The 17,686-nt window shown below is 46.3% G+C and overlaps 1 protein-coding gene across 16 annotated transcripts in view; it reads right to left on the bottom strand.

The window, feature by feature from the left end:
- The window catches only part of rhbdl1 (rhomboid, veinlet-like 1 (Drosophila)), a 452,859-nt gene that overhangs the window by 91,929 nt on the left and 343,244 nt on the right, over positions 1-17,686 (bottom strand). For all 16 annotated transcript variants that reach the window (XM_070900991.1, XM_070900997.1, XM_070900988.1 and 13 more), the window contains one exon: positions 14,610-14,758. In XM_070900991.1, coding sequence (XP_070757092.1) covers positions 14,610-14,758 — 149 coding nt within the window. The remainder of the gene's footprint in view (positions 1-14,609; positions 14,759-17,686) is intronic.

The following is a 17,686-nucleotide window of genomic DNA, read 5'->3' as shown; positions in this document are numbered from 1 at the left end:
TGTGAGGAGGACCGCTCTCCTTTTTGCAGCGCTTCCTTCTCCATCCAGCTCATTGACTACAAAGTACTTGTCTAGCCATTCGACATAGGCTTCCCAGTCCTCACCCTCCGAGAACTTCTCCAGGATGCCCACAGTTTGCTGCATCTTTGCGTTGGATTCGTATACTCGTCACCAGTTGTTGTGTTCCTAACACAGATGAGGCTGCACACAGGGAGGTTAAAGTAACAGTGACCTCAGTCTTTATTAAGACACTCCAGAGTGAGGATCAGGCCTTAGGGGCCAGTTTATATACAGTGCTCCCAAGGGATGCTGGGATCCCTTGGGACTTCAGGGGATGCGCTCCCTGGTGATGGAACATGGGAGTGCATGCTTTACAGATACACAACTGAAACTTTCAAAAAGGAAATGATTGGACAGGATATATGCCCACACAAAGTGAAACTTGGATCAGGAAACAAAAGTTTAAAAGTGACCTACAAGAGACATATAAAAAACCTCGGGCTAATATTACAAAATAAAATAAGCAGAGTATAGAAACTAGAGAGGGGAAGAGAAAAAGATTAGAAAAGCTGAGAGAGTTATGAAGAAAGATTGCGAGAGCACATGAAAGGATATAGTAAAGGATTTTCTAATACATTAAAAATAAAAGAATTGTTAAAGAATCGGTAGGGCTGAGTAGAGGAGTAAAAGGAAATCTTACGAAGGAATGGCAGAAATACTATGAGTACTTCGTGTCTGTTATTACAGAAGTATGCGATGGTGCAATAAAAAAAGAGAAAAAGGTGGAATAATTAGATAGGATACTGTAGATAAGGAAATCATAACAAAATAGTTGGTGGAACTCACAGTGGAAAAGGCATTGGGTCCCAGTGGCATGCATTGTAAAACGCTGAGGGAAGTCAGAAAGTTTAGGCCACTATCTTTCCTGCATCCTTGGGCATGGAACCTTTGCCACAGAACTGGAGAGTTGCCAATGTAACACCTCAATTCAAAGAGGGAGATAGGGATAAACCAGGTAATTACAAACCAGTCAGTTTAATATCAGTAGTGGATAAGCTTCTAGAGGCCATAATATGGGATTAAATTAATACTCAATTAGAAAGACATGGATTAATTAACGACAGCCAGCATGAATTTGTTAAAGGCATGTTATGTTGACAAATATAAAAAGTTCTTTGATGAAAAACAGTGTATTGATAAAGGAAATGTGATGGATATTGTGTATATGGATTTTCAAAAGCATTTGATAAGGTGACAAGAAGTTTATTGATAAAAGTAAGGTCTACAGTATTAAAGTGGATTTGGCAACATGTCTAGGTACTTAGCTCAAGGACAGCCATCAGAGAGCAGTGGTTAATGGATGTTTTTGGACTGATGGGATGTTAACAGTGGTGTCCCCCAGGGGTCAGCATCAATATATATAAATGAAATGGACATAAGTATAGGGAGGCCAACAGTAACATTTGTAGATGACACTCAACTAGATAGTATGGTTAATTGTACAGAGGACTGGAAGAACTTCAAGAGGTTCGTAGATTGGGCAGATCAATGGTGGAGGAAGCTTTTTGCATTTTGATAGGGGTGCAGACCAGGGCGCAGGCCTGGAACCTCAGGTAGGCCCCATTTATGTTGTCGAGCTGACCTGTATGCTGGTTCATCTCAGCATCCAGGTCGCTCGGCGTTAGAGAGGGCAGTGCTCAGGAAATTCCCGACATGGGGGCAAACTTTAGGAAGGATGTGAAGGTGATGGTGAGGGCAGAGAAAACATTTATTAAGATGATAGAGAAGAAGTTTATTTAGATTATACTAGGTATGAGAGGCTTTAGTTATAAGGGACATCATAGAAACTGAGCACTTTTCATTAGATCAGAGAAGGTTAAGAGGGGATCTGATATGCGTGTTCAATTTTATGTGATGTCTTGATAAAGTTAATAGGGAAAAACTATTTCCATTGGTTGGTGAGTCAGTAAGTAACGAGTCAAATTTAAGATCATCATCGAAAGAATGAAGTGAAAGCTTAGGAGAATATTTTTTGCAGAGGTTTGTTAGGATTTGGAATGCCATAGCAGATACAGTGGTGGAAACAGAATCCATGCTAGCTTTTAAAATGGAAGTAGATAAATATTAGATTTTAAAAAAATGGTATGAGGAAATGGCAGGAGGACATGACTAAGTGGAAAACTCTTTCAAAATCCGGCACAGGTATGACATGCCGATTGGCTTTCTTCTGTGCAGTAAAATTCATGATTGTAATGGCAACTCATGGGAGACGGAAAGAAAAGAAACAAAGCTTAAAACTCACAGTTTGTGAAGTCATCAAACCCATTGTGTTAATCCATTTGAGCTATTCTATGCTCAGTGTAGTTTGCTAAAGTCTCCAACTTTTTTGTAAGCATTGTAATTCTTTTTCACAATACCTCATTCAGCAGACTTAGAATGCACATGTATAATTGGAACAAAATCAATCAATGATGCTTGATGATATTTATTTGCTTGATTCACGCTATCAGATCTAACCTCAGTTGGGATTGTGGGGGAGCTATTTGGATCGGGGGGGCGGGGGTAGAATCACCCATAATTTTATCCTCCTCATCACTATCCCATGATGGCTAGTCAGGTTTGGGCTTGCACATTCTTTGCATACCTAGTCAATCAGTCTCTCATCCGTCACAGCCTATGTTCACACATGAAGAATGGTGACTTGAGTGAGACACGGGGGGGATTATACCCCAGCGTGAGTCACTACATTCAGCAGAGGCCAGGAGAAAAGTGTACAAATAAAATTCATCAGAGTTGCCAAGTGGTTCTAATTTTACAGGCTTCTTGCCCTTCTCATTGTCATGCAGCGGCTGACTAGAGACTATAAAAATATATTTTATGTAGCTTTCTTCCTCCAGTAACATAATAAGATTCCACTCTCATTATATCATGAATGATGATTGAAATTCATAAAGCTACAGGCAGAATTCTCCATTTATTGCAGTGGAGCAGAACTTTACCACATTGAAGGGAGCTCGACCTGTTTCTGGCTGGTGCAGAGATCACCTCGTAGAAGAGGTAAGGATTGTGTAATGTTAATCAGGGCTGGTGTGTTCTCCTCGACTAGTTTCGATTGCCAAAGAGATCGAAGAAGAATTTTCCAGATTTTTCCCCCCTAATTGGTCTGGGTTTTTATCTATTTTTTCGCCTCTCACAGGAGACTACCTGGCTTTGGGTGAGCTGGGGAGTGTATGTATTATGATACATAAGGAATCACCATTGTATGGATAGGCTGGATGGACCAGTAGGTCTTTTCCTCTCCATTTTTTGAATGTTTGTATGTTGCTAATGGTAAAATGATTGATCTCCGACAATTTATGCTCAATGGTTTTAAAGCACAAACCATGAGCAGAAGGAAAGTCTGAGGGATACTTTAAAGTGTATTCTTTATTTATAACTCTGAGGATTATGTTGAAATTCAAAATGCAGTCATCTTTTTAAGATATGTGCTGAATCTATTCCTACACTGACCGTACATAGTTAATACAAAGCATCTTTTCTCATGGGTCAATCAAATTGATTTACCATGAAGCACTGCAGCAGCTTTTTGCCCTTTGACACCACTATTTTGATTTTATATAGGAGATCATAAAACAATCCGTGTCAATTCATAAAACCATCCGTGGCTTTCTTCATGACTGTCACACTATTTTCCAACGTAAGATGGAGGTCCTCAACAAGTAACGTATGAAATATCTCGCCTGTCCTTCTAGAAGATGCTGGCCATCAACATCAAGAGATTTCACAATGGACCTCAAACAAACAAGATAAGCCAATCATAAATCATTTCTCTAATTGGGATGGGGAAGTATCTCAAAGGTCAATAAGTTTTTTATCAAATAGTTAAATGTTCAAATTCCCAGTTCTTGAAAACTCTTGCATTATCCCAAGGGCTTAATTCCAGCTGATTGTTAGTGACATGGGCCGGAATTTTCCCTTTTGAGTCGGGTCGGGTGTGTACGGACCGCATAGAGGGTTGGTACCGCGATGTCTTGATCAGCCCGTTCTTCGGAGCGACTTTAGCGTAATGGCCCCTACTAAACCAGATATGTGTGTTTGCTGGCCCTATTAAAGGATGTGGGTCTGATGACATCTGACTCATGTCCAGCACCCATATTTAAAGCAGCCTTGCACGAAACTCATCTGAAGGTTAGTAAAGGAGCATTGGAAAGGTTGGCGCTATTATGCAAAGTGAAAATCAAGAATAGCCAAGGGCATGGGCTGCACCCCGCTTTACAGATGCCTCGCTGCATATTCTGGTCGAGGCAGTAAGAGTACACAGGGAGGTCCTCTTCTCAGCAGATGGATGAAGGAGACCTCCCCAAGAGACCAAAAGAGCCTGGCTGGAAATAGTAGAGGAGGTCAGCAGCAGAGAGGTTGTGAGGAGGACCTGGATCCAGTGCAGGAAGTGATTCAATGATCTAATGAGGACAGGAAAGGCGAGTGCAATGCCACACGCACCTTCATCCTGTTTTGCCTGTCACCACATCCCCATCACTCTGCCTTCCCAAGCCTACTTCTGCATATCATTACTCACACCAACATACCTCCCAGGTCCACCCATCCCTCTGCCTTCCCAAGCCTACTCCTGCATATCATTACTCACACCAACATATCTTCCAGGTCCATCCATCCCTTTCTTTCTATGTACATACTCATATCACCATCTGACTAACACCCTCATCCTAATGCAATCATAGCAAGTAACACCACAAAAGCAAGCCATTTGGCACCGGAACCCCACTCCCGCATAGTCACCCTCTACAGATGTAAGCCATCCATTCCTTACACTCATTCCATCACTCTCCCTCAAACTTCTCCTCTTTCTCTCCTTGCAGGAGAAGCGAGCCCACAACAGAGAGAGGGAGAGAATCGGAGATTGCCCTCCAGTCTTCGCAAATCTAACAGCAACAGAGAAAGGGACTCTGGAGATTTCAGGAGCTTGAGAGGCGCTAGCGGTGGGAGATGAAGAGAGGGTGATATCCCAGCAATCTGGTGACAAAATCACATCTCATGAAGCCACATGGCATACAACAGTCACTCATATGGTGACTGATGTCAGCAGCCAGTGAAATGTTATCATGTGCTAAAATGCAATGTTACCCATTCTTATTATAACACTTCTAATGGATCTCCTTACTCTCCCACAGGTCCATCAACTGCCCCCACCCCCCCACCCCCGTCCAGTGGAGGAGGAAGACGACTCCTCAGAGGAACCTCCAGCCTTTGAGGGTGCAGCATTAGCAGCCCCAAGCACACCCAGCACCAGCACAGATACACACACCTGGGTGGACACTTTGCGCCATAGAGTAGAGTTGTCACCTGGTGTCTCACAATTCACTAGTGAGCAAGAGCAGTGGTGTTTGCAGGGACAGCAGCGGAGACTCCTTGCTAAAGGACGCAAGGTGCTCCAAGCTCTGCTGAGCTGCATGCAATCACTGAGCCTTGGGGGCCACGGAGAAAGAGGGTGATCTTGGAGGGGTAGCAATGAATGCACAAGGCTCTGGCATCTTTTGCAGCCGTCATGTCTGCAAATGTTCAGAGAATGGAGGGGTCCATCTCCAACATGAACACTACCGTGTCGCAGGCGATGGCGACGACGTGCTCTTCCATGGAAAGAATGGCCACCTGCATGGAGCAGCAAATGCACCACTCCAATGAGCACATGCTGGCTGTGGATAACAGATGGCAGGCGCTCATAGACCTTGTCTCAAGGAAGGATGTAAACATAGACTTGGGCCTTCATCGGCCCACTGCCATGCAGCAAGGTGCTCATCAGCTCCTTGCTAGCAGGGAAATGTGGGTGGCCAATGAGAGGGATGATAGTGAGAGGGGACATGGAAGTGGGGGCTCTTCTCAAAGCGCTCACACTTCTCTCCTGTTGCCTCTCCCTCAGTCACAGCCCCACATGCTTCCTCGGATGCCAATGGCCGAGTCTGCCCCTGCACAGTCGCAGGAGCAGTTTGGCAGGGCCATCACAGGCTCCAAAACCCAGAGGACATCCACCAAAGATTTCTGACGAGTCGCAGCAGAGAATTGATCAACCTGCATCTACCATTTCTGAAGCCACAGAGGTTGCACCTTGTAGAAGCACTCGGAAAAGAAAAATAACACAAAAGTAGATGCACAAGGGTATGCGCATGGGTGTATCAAAAAAGTTAGTGCTAATTTTCAGTTATTTTGATGACACATATAAATGTTTTTGTTTGCACCGCTTTCAGATCTTGTCCATTTTTCACTCAAACCTTGAAAGTGACTTTAACACTTAGAGTGAATGGTGAGACATTACTTAACTTCGAGCACTGGGGCTTTGGTTGAGTGGAATGGCTTGGTCATTGTAGGAAGGCTTTATGGTGTTGTTGGGGGAGAACGTAGTACAGCATGTGGCATCGATGTGGCTGCATTGGATAAATTTGGCCATGATGAGGCCATCTCAGCCCTCCTGGAGAAGAAGAATCTGAGTGCTGTGCGCCATTCTCCTCCTGCAGCTCCAGTCCTCGCTGCTGTGTTATGTTGTTAAACACGTAGTAGACGACAACTATTCTGGAAACCCTGGCAGGTGCTTACTGAAGGGCTCCTCCAAATCTGTCAAAGCATCTGAAGTGCTTTCTGCATGCCTATTGTCTGCTGTATGACACATCTGGTGGAGATGTGGCTCTCATTATAACACTTCTCGGCCTCCGCAGGGGTGTCATGAGCCATGTCTTCAGTGGCTAGCCCTTGTCTCCACCAGCCTGCCAGTAAGTCTGTTTGGTGACGAGCAGAGGGAAGGTGGACTGTTGCAGGACGAAAGAGCCATGACAGCTGCCAGCGAATCTGGCGCACACATGCATAATCATCTTTTTATGGTTGCAGACGAGCTGCCGATTGAGGGAATGGAAGCCTTTGCGGTTCACAAACACAAATGGGTGATGAGGGGCTGCCTTCATGGCCACATGTGTGCAGTCGATGGTGCCCTGCACCTGTGGGAAGCCAGCCAGAGCTTCAAAGCCGGGCGCTCACTCATATACAGTGGCCTGATCAATAGCAAAGTTGATATAATTGCCTGACTTGTCAAACATGGCATCAGTAACCTGTGTGATGCATCTGTAGGTGGCTGACTGTGAGATCCTGCAAATGTCTGTTGCAGATCCCCAGAAGGAGCCTGACACAAAGAAGTTGAGGGCGGTGGTGACTTTGACTGCCACTGGTAAGGCATGTCCACCAGGTCCTCTGGGCAGCAGGTTTTGTTCCAGCAAGCTACAAATGTCTGTGATGACCTGGCACAATGGCCTGAGCCTCCTGAAGCACTGCTGCTCAATTATGTTGAGGAAGCTCATCCTCTTCCTGTATATCCTGTGTTGGGGCTATCGCCTCTGGCATGATGTAGCCCTGTGTTGACCCCCTCTCTCCTATGGAGCATCAGGCCGTTGAGGAATTTCACCACCCACCCCCCCCATAATATGTGCTCTACGCATGAAGGGCTTGGTCAATTCCTGAGCCGGAAACACAGCAGAGCGAGCAACGTGCCCGCCTGGTGATGGCAGCAGGCAGGCTCGGCTGATTTTGATGACTGGGCCTCATTATCATGCTGCTTGCTGACTTCCCAACCAAAACAGCCAGGATGTCGGGAGGCACAAGGCCACCTCCAGAGAGCCAAGGGCATGGTCTCCAGCACAATGTAAGCATTTCTGCTCCTCTGGGGCCACAAGGAAACTAAAAAAATATGTTTTTTTAAACAATTCGCTGGGCCTCACCTGGCCCTGGCTACTGTTCTCGACAGGTTTGGCCTAGCGGGGAAGCCACCATTGTTCCCCTGCTCAGGCCTCAAGTTAAAATGACAAATCGGGCCCAGATGTCATCATCTGCATATTTAAAGAGGGCCACACCAGCTTGTGGCATTAGTCCTTGCCGACTGCAATTTAAAATTGCAGTCAGCCAGATCTGGGTGGGATAGGCGTGGAAAAATCCCCTGATCCATTTTAACTGCCCCGGCCTGGTTTCCGCCAGGAGTAAAAATCAAGCCCAAAGTATTTTTTATGAAAAATAATCTTATTTATATATAGGAGCAAATCTTATGAACTAGCATTCCCAGTGGCTGATATGATGGAAGTGCATATCAAGGAATTTGGACACACGAAAGCCAGCCTAAATTAATGGATGAACAATCATATGGAACGTGCAGATTTCTGTGTCTCTCCAGATTTATAATATCTACTCGTAGAAACAAACATCATCATCTCTGCGCAGCATACTTGGCCAACAGGGTGCATTTTGTGAAAGCTGCAGAGCAAATTGAATATTCAGTGTGTTATGGCTGTTGAGTTTCCATGTACAAGGTAATTGTTTGAAAGCAGATACAGAGCGTGTTTAGAAGTACTTCCTCTTGGGAACAAAGATAGGTTTCCAATGGAACTATAATACTGATGCAATGTGATGGTGTTTCAGCCCAGCTACTGCCAGTAGAGGGATTTTCAATTGAAAACTGTTAAGGTTGCAATCAATCATTACCTGAACTTTAGAGTAACACAGTCAGGATGATTTTGGAATGCGAAGAATTCTGTACAAGTGAAAACCTCCCATAGGCTCAACATGAAAAATTCCTCCGGCTTTTCACCCTGCTTGTTTATCTCATACATGTTGTCCCTTCTGTCATGTATTCAACCAGCATTGTAACCCATGTATAAACTGACAAGTTGTACACTGTGAGAACAATGACCACTAGGTAGTGAACTTTTGGGAGACACTCCTAACCTGGACCTTCAGGTATAAAAGGGGAAGCTCCACCCACCTTCATCACTTGAGCACTATGGAATAAAGGACAGGTCACAGACTGACCTTCTCTCAAGCATGGGCCTCGTGTGCATTTATACTGTATAGTAAGGACGTATCAAGGGCGACGAGAAACTGGGATTTAAACCATGCAAGCATGGCCATGAGCAGAACAGGCGAGAGGTACTGTGTTAAGGAATGTTTGGGACAGAGAATCAACATTGTTAAAGCAGCACGCAGTTCTCTAGGCAGACAAGGGCAATTGGGCATGCACCAACATGTAGTCGAGCCCAGAGGGGGAGTTTGACAGAGACAATGGCTAGCCAAACGGCGATTCACGCCATTGCAAGGGACAATGCGGCCAGTAATGGGGCCATCAACACCTGTTAATGGCGCACCTAAGGACAGTCACAGAGGCAGTCAGAGACGATCAACTGGCAAGGGGCCTTTTGTTTCCAAAAACTGCTCATGTTGGAGGTGTGGAGGCACACACTCAGCCGGAGTTTGCAGAGATGAGCAAAATACCTGCAGAAATTGCAGAAATGAACGCTGGGGGAAATCGCTGGAAGCTGAAGTTCAGCGAGTTCATGTGGAGCATGTATACAGTTCATACACCAGGACGCCACCGATAATGATGAAAGTGCTCCTCAATGGCATCCCAGTATCAATGGAGCTAGACACGGGGTCAGCTAGTCCCTGATGAGTATCAAACAGTTTGAAAAGTTGTGGGAGTCCAAGGCCAGGAGGCCAAAATTATCGCCGATTGACGCACAGCTACGGACTTACACAAAGAAGATCATTCCGGTGCAAGGCAGCGCCACGGTAGTCGTGACCCACAAAGGTTCGGAGAACAGGTTGCCACTCTAGATTGTCCCGGGGGACAGTCCCGCACTACTGGGGAGGAGTTGGCTGGCTGTCATGAACTGGAAATGGGGCGATGTCAATGTAATTTCCTCTGTGGAGCGAGTATCATGTTCACAGATCCTGGACAAATTTGACTCACTGTTTCAACCCAGCATTGGCACTTTCATGGGGCCAAGGTAGTGATTCACATAAACCCGGACACCAGGCCAGTGCACCACAAGGCCAGAGCGGTGCCGTACGTGATGCGGGAAAAGATAGAAGGCGAATTGGACCGCCTGCTGAGGGAAGGCATCATCTCGCCAGTCGAATTCAGTGACTAGGCGAGCCCGATTGTGCCGGTGCTCAAGGCGGATGGATTGGTCAGGATATGTGGTGATTACAAGGCCACCATCAATCGGGTGTCACTCCAAGACGAGTACCCGCTACAGAGAGTGGAGGACCTCTTTGCGACGCTATCCGATGGCAAACTTTTTTCAAAATTGGACCTGACCTCAGCTTACATGACCCAGGAGCTGATGAGTGAGTCGAAGAAGCTGACCACCATCACGACGCACAAGGGGTTGTTTGAGTACAACAGATGTCCGTTCGGGATTCGCTTCGCCGCCGCGATCTTCCAACGAAATATGGAAAGCCTCCTCAAGTCGTTTCCAGGGACGGTGGTTTTTCAAGACGACATCCTCATCACGGGTTGTGATACTAAAGAACACCTCCACAACCTGGAGGAGGTGCAACGTGGACTGGACCGGGTAGGGCTGCGACTGAAAAAGGTGAAGTACATCTTCCTAGCTCCAGAGGTAGAATTCTTGGGGATGAGGGTAGCAGCAGATGGGATCAGCCCTACTGCGTCCAAGACGGAAGCGATCCAGAGAGCACCCAGACCCTGTAACACGACGGAGCTGCGTTCGTTCCTGAGTCTCCTGAACTATTTTGGTAACTTTCTTCCCAAATTGAACACACTGCTAGAGCCGCTACACGTGCTCCTACGCAAAGGTCGTGAATGGGTCTGGGGGGACAGCCAGGAAAGGGCTTTTAATAGAGCACGCAATTTGTTATGTTCCAACAATCTGTCAACGCTACATGACCCATGTAAGAAACTTGTGTTAACGTGCGATGCGTCGTCTTATGGTGTCGGGTGTGTGTTGCAGCATGTCAATGCCAAGGGTCAGTTACAGCCGGTAGCTTATGCCTCCAGAAGTCTGTCCCAGGCAGAATGGGGCTACGGGATGGTAGAAAAGGAGGCGCTTGCATGTGTATATGCGGTAAAGAAAATGCACCAGTACCTGTTTGGCAGGAAATTTGAGCTGGAGACAGATCACAAACCCCTAACGTCACTTTTGGCCGACAACAAGGCCATAAATGCAAATGCGTCGGCCCGCATACAGAGCCGCCTATGACTATACAATTCGGCACAGACCGGGCACCGAAAACTGTGCCGATGCACTCAGCAGGCTCCTACTAGCCACCACTGAGGGGGCTACCGAGCATGCTGCTGAGATGGTCATGGCTGTTGAAGCTCTCGGAAGCGAAGGCTCACCCGTGACAGCCAGTCAGATTAAAATCTGGACAAATAGAGACCCGCTATTGTCTCGAGTCAAGAAATGTGTCCTGAATGGGGACTGGGCAGCCACGTACGGGGCATGCCATGAGGAATTTAAACCATTTCACAGGCGCAGGGATGAACTCTCGATTCAGGCCGATTGCCTACTGTGGGGAAACTGTGAATTTATGCCCCAGATGGGCAGAGAGGTGTTCATAAGAGAACTTCACAATGAGCACCCGGGCATTGTCATGATGAAGGCAATTGCCTGGTCACACGTTTGGTGGCCAGGGATAGACACAGATCTGGAACTTTGTGTTCACAGGTGCAACACGTGTGCCCAGCTGGGTAATGCACCCAGGGAAGCCCCCTTAGCCTGGCCCGCCAAGCCTTGGTCACGCATCCATATGGACTACGCAGGTCCTTTCATGGGGAAAATGTTTTTGGTTGTAGTAGACGCCTACGCCAAATGGATCAGTGTGACATTTTAAATTCAAGCACATCCTCTGCCACGGTAGAAAGTCGACGGGCAATGTTCGCCGCCCACGGTCTACCGGATATCTTGGTCAGCGACAATGGCCCGTGCTTCACAAGCACTGAATTCCAGGACTTCATGGCAGGCAATGGAATTAACCATGTCAGAACGGCACCGTTCAAGCCAGACTCAAACGTCCAGGCAGAACGAGCAGTGCAGATAATCAAACAGGGGATGCTCAGAATCCAAGCGGGTTCCCTACAAAGCTGCTTATCACGCTTCCTGTTGGCCTACAGATCCGACCACACTCGCTCACAGGGGTTCCACCCGCAGAGCTGCTAATGAAAAGGACGCTCAAAACCAGGTTACCCTTATACACCCCACCATGAAAGAAATTGTCGAGAGCAGGCGCCAGTCACAATGTGACTACCACGACGGGAATGCGAGGGCGCGATGTATTGATGTAAATGACCCTGTCTTTGTCCTCAACTACGCTGCAGGGCCCAAATGGCTCGCAGGCACCGTGATTGCGAAAGAGGGGAATAGGATTCTAGTAGTTAAACTTACCAATGGACAAATCTGCCGCAAACACATGGATCAAACAAAAAGGAGGTTCAGCAACCCCATAGAAGAAGCAGAGGAAGAACACGATATAGAGTTCACTCCACCAGAGGTGACCGAACACATGAACCAAAGGGAGGAGAGCCCAGTCACTGTGGGCAGTCCGGACAGGCCTGAGGCACCGCAAACAGCAGACACTCAGGCCAGCGCCCAACAACCGGAGCCCCAACTCAGGCGCTCTACAAGGGAGCGTAAACCACCAGAGAGACTCAACCTGTGATCCCAATAAGACTTTGGGGGGGGGGGAGGTGATGTCATGTATTCAACCAGCATTATAACCCATGTATAAACTGACAAGTTGTACACTGTGAGAACAATGACCACTAGGTGGTGAACCTTTGGGAGACACTCCTAACCTGGACCTTCAGGTATAAAAGGGGAAGCCCCATCCATCTTGAGCGCTATGGAATAAAGGACAGGTCACAGACTGACCTTCTCTCAAGCATGGGCCTCGTGTGCATTTATACTGTATAGTAAGGACGTATCACCTTCCTTACCTATATACTGATCCTTCGTTGACTGCACACTATTTATTCATTTCAGATGTCCTCTCCATTTATCACACATGAAGGAGGAACCTAATAAATATATGTAAATGAGGGCCGTGTGCCTGCTTGAAGACCTTTCTGCCATATTCAACTTCCTGAGCACTGCATTCACCCAATCTAAAACCCACCAACAAATCCTTGGGCAGGGACAGTCAGGAGGGAAGCTGTACCAGCATTAATTAAAGGGTGTCGTCTCGCAGGTTGGGATGGTCCACGTGAGGATAAAAGAGCTGGAGCGCGGGCCCTTCAACACCATGGGCCACCCCGACCTGCGAGAGGACACCACCGCATGTCGGGAGGATAAAAGAGATGGAGTACGGGCCCTTCAACATCGTGGGCATACCACTACAACTTCCAGCGTGAGCCATTCCAAGTGGGCGCTGACTTCGAGGTGGGCGACTGGGTGACGCCATCAAGGCCCAGGTCGCCATTTAGAGCGTGGGCAGGAACATCGGCGGGGCCCTGGTACAGCAGAGCAGCAGAAAGGTCGGGGCGGGTGAGCAATGAGAGATCATGGCGGAGGTGCGGCGGATGATTGAGGCGTAGAAACGGCAAGAGATTGAGGCAGAAATGCAGCGGATGATCGGGGCTGAGGAGCGGTGAGAGATTGTGGCTGAGATTCGGCAAGTGATTGTGGCGGAGTTGCGGCAAATGTTTGGTGCAGAGGTACAGTGAGAGATTGTGGTGGAAGTGTGGTGAATGTTTTGTGGCGGAGGAGCGGCGATTGTTTGTGGCGGAGGAGCGGCGAGAGATTGTGGTGGAGGTGCGGCAAATGAGGGTACGAGGCTCAGAAAAGCCGAGGGCCCAGAAGCAGCACGGGGCAGCTCACACTGCGATATGTGTGCGCACTAGGTCCATGCAGCAGAGCTGGTCTCCAGTCATCCTGGTTAACCCTTGCCACTGGATAAAGGCCTAGCTCTGTCAAGCCCGTGTGGTGGCTGGTGTGCAACGGTCACCACACATTAAAAAAATCCACGCACAGGCATCTTCCACCCCTGGAGTTCAGGACTGGAATATTGGGTCCTTCATTGAAACATCCCTTTTGGTGTGGAATCAAGTCATCCTCGTTCGAGGGACCGCCTAAGATGATGACTTAAAGAGATCCTCAGCTGCAATTAGATAAGAACTTAGTTACTTGTTTTAGCCTGCTAGTGGGTTTTTGTGCCTATTTCTGGCACTGTCGGCTGCTGTAGATGAATACAAAAAATATTGAGAGTTGTTTTTTGGAGCTGCAGGAAATCTCTGTCCAGGGGCTTCTGCACACACTTCCTGTAGCAACACAGACTGTTGGAATTTCCATCTGAAGGAGGAAGGGCAATAAGAATGGAGGGACCTGCAGCTGCTGGGAGAAATGGGTGGAGGATGGGAGTGTACCCGAGGCCTTACCTCCCATGCAATTACAGGACTAGTACATCATACTTGCAAGTTAAGTGAGCCACAATGTGTCAGGCAGCTCTGCTTCACCAGGGAGGCTGTGGCAGATCTTATCTCCATCGACTTCAATGAAAATAAAAATGGGAGAGATTTAAAATGGGCTACTGACTTCCTATCATCTGTGTCACACTCTTGCACAAAACTAAGATCTATCCCTCACTGTCTGGTCATTTATGGTTTCTGGTGGAATTACAGTAGATTTTCTGGTGTCCCAAAGTACTTTAAGTGAAATTCCTTAATTGTAGGCATGAATTTCATTCCTCCGGTTATGACTATAATCAGGGTTTTGGTGTTTTGCACTATTCAATCTAAGATATGAATCAAAATCGGTCCAACCTACCCAGCATGCATAAACATATAGGTGAAGAACCTCCAGACGTGAGCCCGATGTCCAGGATGATAAACCAGAGGACTCTTCATGTAGTCTGGGTGATAGGTCTGTAGAACCCACTTATTTAGCATGGCTCCATAGCAGATAAATATAATAATCTGAAAAAGAAATATCATTGAGCACCTTAGCATGCCATTCACAGAGAAAATCTCTACAAATCAAACCAGAAGCTTATAAAAACCCAGGTAAAAAGAGACAAGACAAATTGATAAGAGCAGGGCAATAACTTTGTAAAAATAAATTGAAACAAAATTAAAAGAAAAAATTTGCAGTATTTATAAATTATTTTCCTTTGTGAGTTACTTTATATATTTACATTTTTCTTCATCCCATGCCCCACTCTCCAACAGAAAGGAGATTTGCTCCCAAGCCTCACCCACTTTGTAAACTGAATGTTCTGCATAGTGCTACCCAAATGGACCTGTTAAAACAGAATGATCATGGGCTCAATTGGCAATTTCTTGCCTGCTCAGATAGAGTGTAAAAGCGCAGGGAGTTCTCCCTATGCCTTAGTCAACATTCCTACCTCAACCAAAATTGCAAAAAATGGCTTAACCAGTCATCCATCTCATTTGCTGTTTGTGGAACCTTGCTGTGCACACATTGGCTATCATATTTCCCTATATAAAAATAGTGGAGGTCATTTTGACTTTGGGTGATAGTGTAAAATGGGCAATATCGGCTCAGCTACCGTTCAATGGAAATTAAAATCAGGAGAGTTGCACAACGGGTGACTAAATTGCTATCGGCCATTTTATGCTATCATCCAAAGTCAAAATCAACCTTGGTGAATGGACTTCAAAATAAATCCATTGCTTGTAAAGCAATTTGGGATGTCCTGAGGACAGACAGGATGAGGTGCTTTATAAGATCAAGTTTTTTCTTTACTTTTGCATCTCCTCACATTGTTACAGCAATTCATTATCAAGGGAAAGAAAACTGCAACATAGTTCCATTTATCTTGTTAATTTAGTCAGCAAATAATTTCAATAAAATATGAACTAAATTTTAATCAGTGAGGTCAATTCAACAAAATATGCAATGAAAATAATGCAACTTTTTAATGAAGAATTAAAGCACTGTTCAATAAAAATCCAGTGAATCTTTTGTGTGCCGTTCATATACCAGGGATAGAGGCAGTGGGAGTTTCGGAGTAGCTGACTTTGTTGTTTTCTTCCTATTTATTTTAATTAGTCTGTTCTAATTTAATGACTCACACTTCATTTGATTCAGCCTGTAGTTTGTTGTCTGTCCATGTTAACAGTAATATCTGTTATTCTTAATACCAAAATCATTTTTCCAATTTAAGAATAAAAAGAACTTGATAGGATAAACTCAGTGATGCCACACTGCAAGTGAGAAAGCCTCATTCAAAGGGAGCATGGATTGAAGACGGAGCTACAACATTATTCCTGATTCTCTGACCGATACACCCTTCGAGTACAGTCCCACAATCTAATAGCAATAGATGTGTCAACAACTTGTCTGTACTGTAAAGGAAATAAAGATTGAACCTCTCTTATCCGGGACTCCCTTATCCGGCACCACCCCTCGTCCGGCATCATTTCTGGCCACTGGGTGGCGCATGCGCAGAACACGGCTGGTCAAAATCCTTCCTTCCTTGCCGACTCCTGCGATGGTGATTATCTATTTTTCTGTTGTTTATCATTTTGTTGCAGATCTATATTTCTGTTGAAGATCTTCCTGCGGCCTTCCTCACTGTCGCACTTCCAGCCCCCAGCCAGCCAGCCCCGAAACACCGCCGGACTCCCACGACCAGTCTCAGAACATGTATTTAAAAAAAATGAGTACAGGGTATTCATCAATATAATCTTTCTCCTCGATGCCGGGGTTATCGGCTTCCTCCTCCTCGTCACCCTGCTGGAACTCCTGCAGCCACAGTCCTCGGGCCGGCTGCTCCTCCCCACAGCGCTCCCTCCGGGGGCTTGGGCCGGTGGGCCGCATCCTAGGACTGGCCGCTCCTCTGCTCAGCGCTCCCTCCAGCGCGTCGAGCCGGCGGGCTGCGTACTCGGGCCCGCTCAGGACGCGCCGACACTTTGGGGTCCACTCGGGCCGCCAACCTCCGCCCCCGACCTCGGGCGACCTCCTTCCGCCCCACCCCGGCCGATGATCTCCTCATCTGGCAAAATCCCTCATTCAGCACAGGCCAGGTCCCGAGGGTCAACCTGTATGGCATTTATCAAGAGTTTTTATTTTAAATTCTTGTATTAGAATATTTTCTAGCTCGTATTCACAGCTCCAATGACCTTATCCTTAGAGCTCTGACAGGTGTAGAGAGATTCCAGAGTCCTTGGGTTGGCCAAGATTTCAGCTGATATACTGAAACAAACCCGAATGTTAAAAGTATTAAGACTACTCAAATGTCAGTGATGATTTTACTATTCTAATATTATTCTGGCGCTATAAACTAACTCTTAAAATCAATTTTACATAAAAAACTGTAACATTGTTTGGCCTCTCTTCCAATTTTCTCCCATTTTCACTCCTTTTCCACAGCAGCACAGTAACTCTGTAGAGATGACAATAACATTTATCAGATGTTTAACCATTGGACATTTCATTCAGACTTCTTTGCCAACAGTCCATTCATTAGAACAGGAGAAAAAAATTATCCTAAGGCAAGTTGTTGGCAGAAACCTAGCCCTATTTACATTATTTGGAACCAATCTAAATATGAAAAAAGACTATTAAAAAGAAATGCCAGTCCTTTAATCACACTATCTTACCTGATTGATTGGCAGTTACTAAGCACCATTATAAAGCAGTTACCAACAGCTGTGCGTGTGGGAAGAGGAGGATTCTCCCAGGACTTCGCTTTTGTATGGCTCCGTGATGAGAGCACTTACATAATCAACCACAGGCTGATTTCTCACATATAATTGCCTTTCGGTATGGATCTTGGGATTGTATGACATGATGACAAAAGATAAAGGGGTTGAGATTGGTCTTCGCCAGTGGCGATTCAGCAGCCCGTTTTACACCATTTTCTTTTCCTGTGAGTCCAC

This window comes from Pristiophorus japonicus, chromosome 15 (assembly GCF_044704955.1).
Source record: "Pristiophorus japonicus isolate sPriJap1 chromosome 15, sPriJap1.hap1, whole genome shotgun sequence".
Classification (NCBI taxonomy): Eukaryota; Metazoa; Chordata; class Chondrichthyes; family Pristiophoridae; genus Pristiophorus; species Pristiophorus japonicus.
Note: the sequence above shows the minus strand (reverse complement) of the source record. Positions and strands in the feature narration are given on the sequence as shown.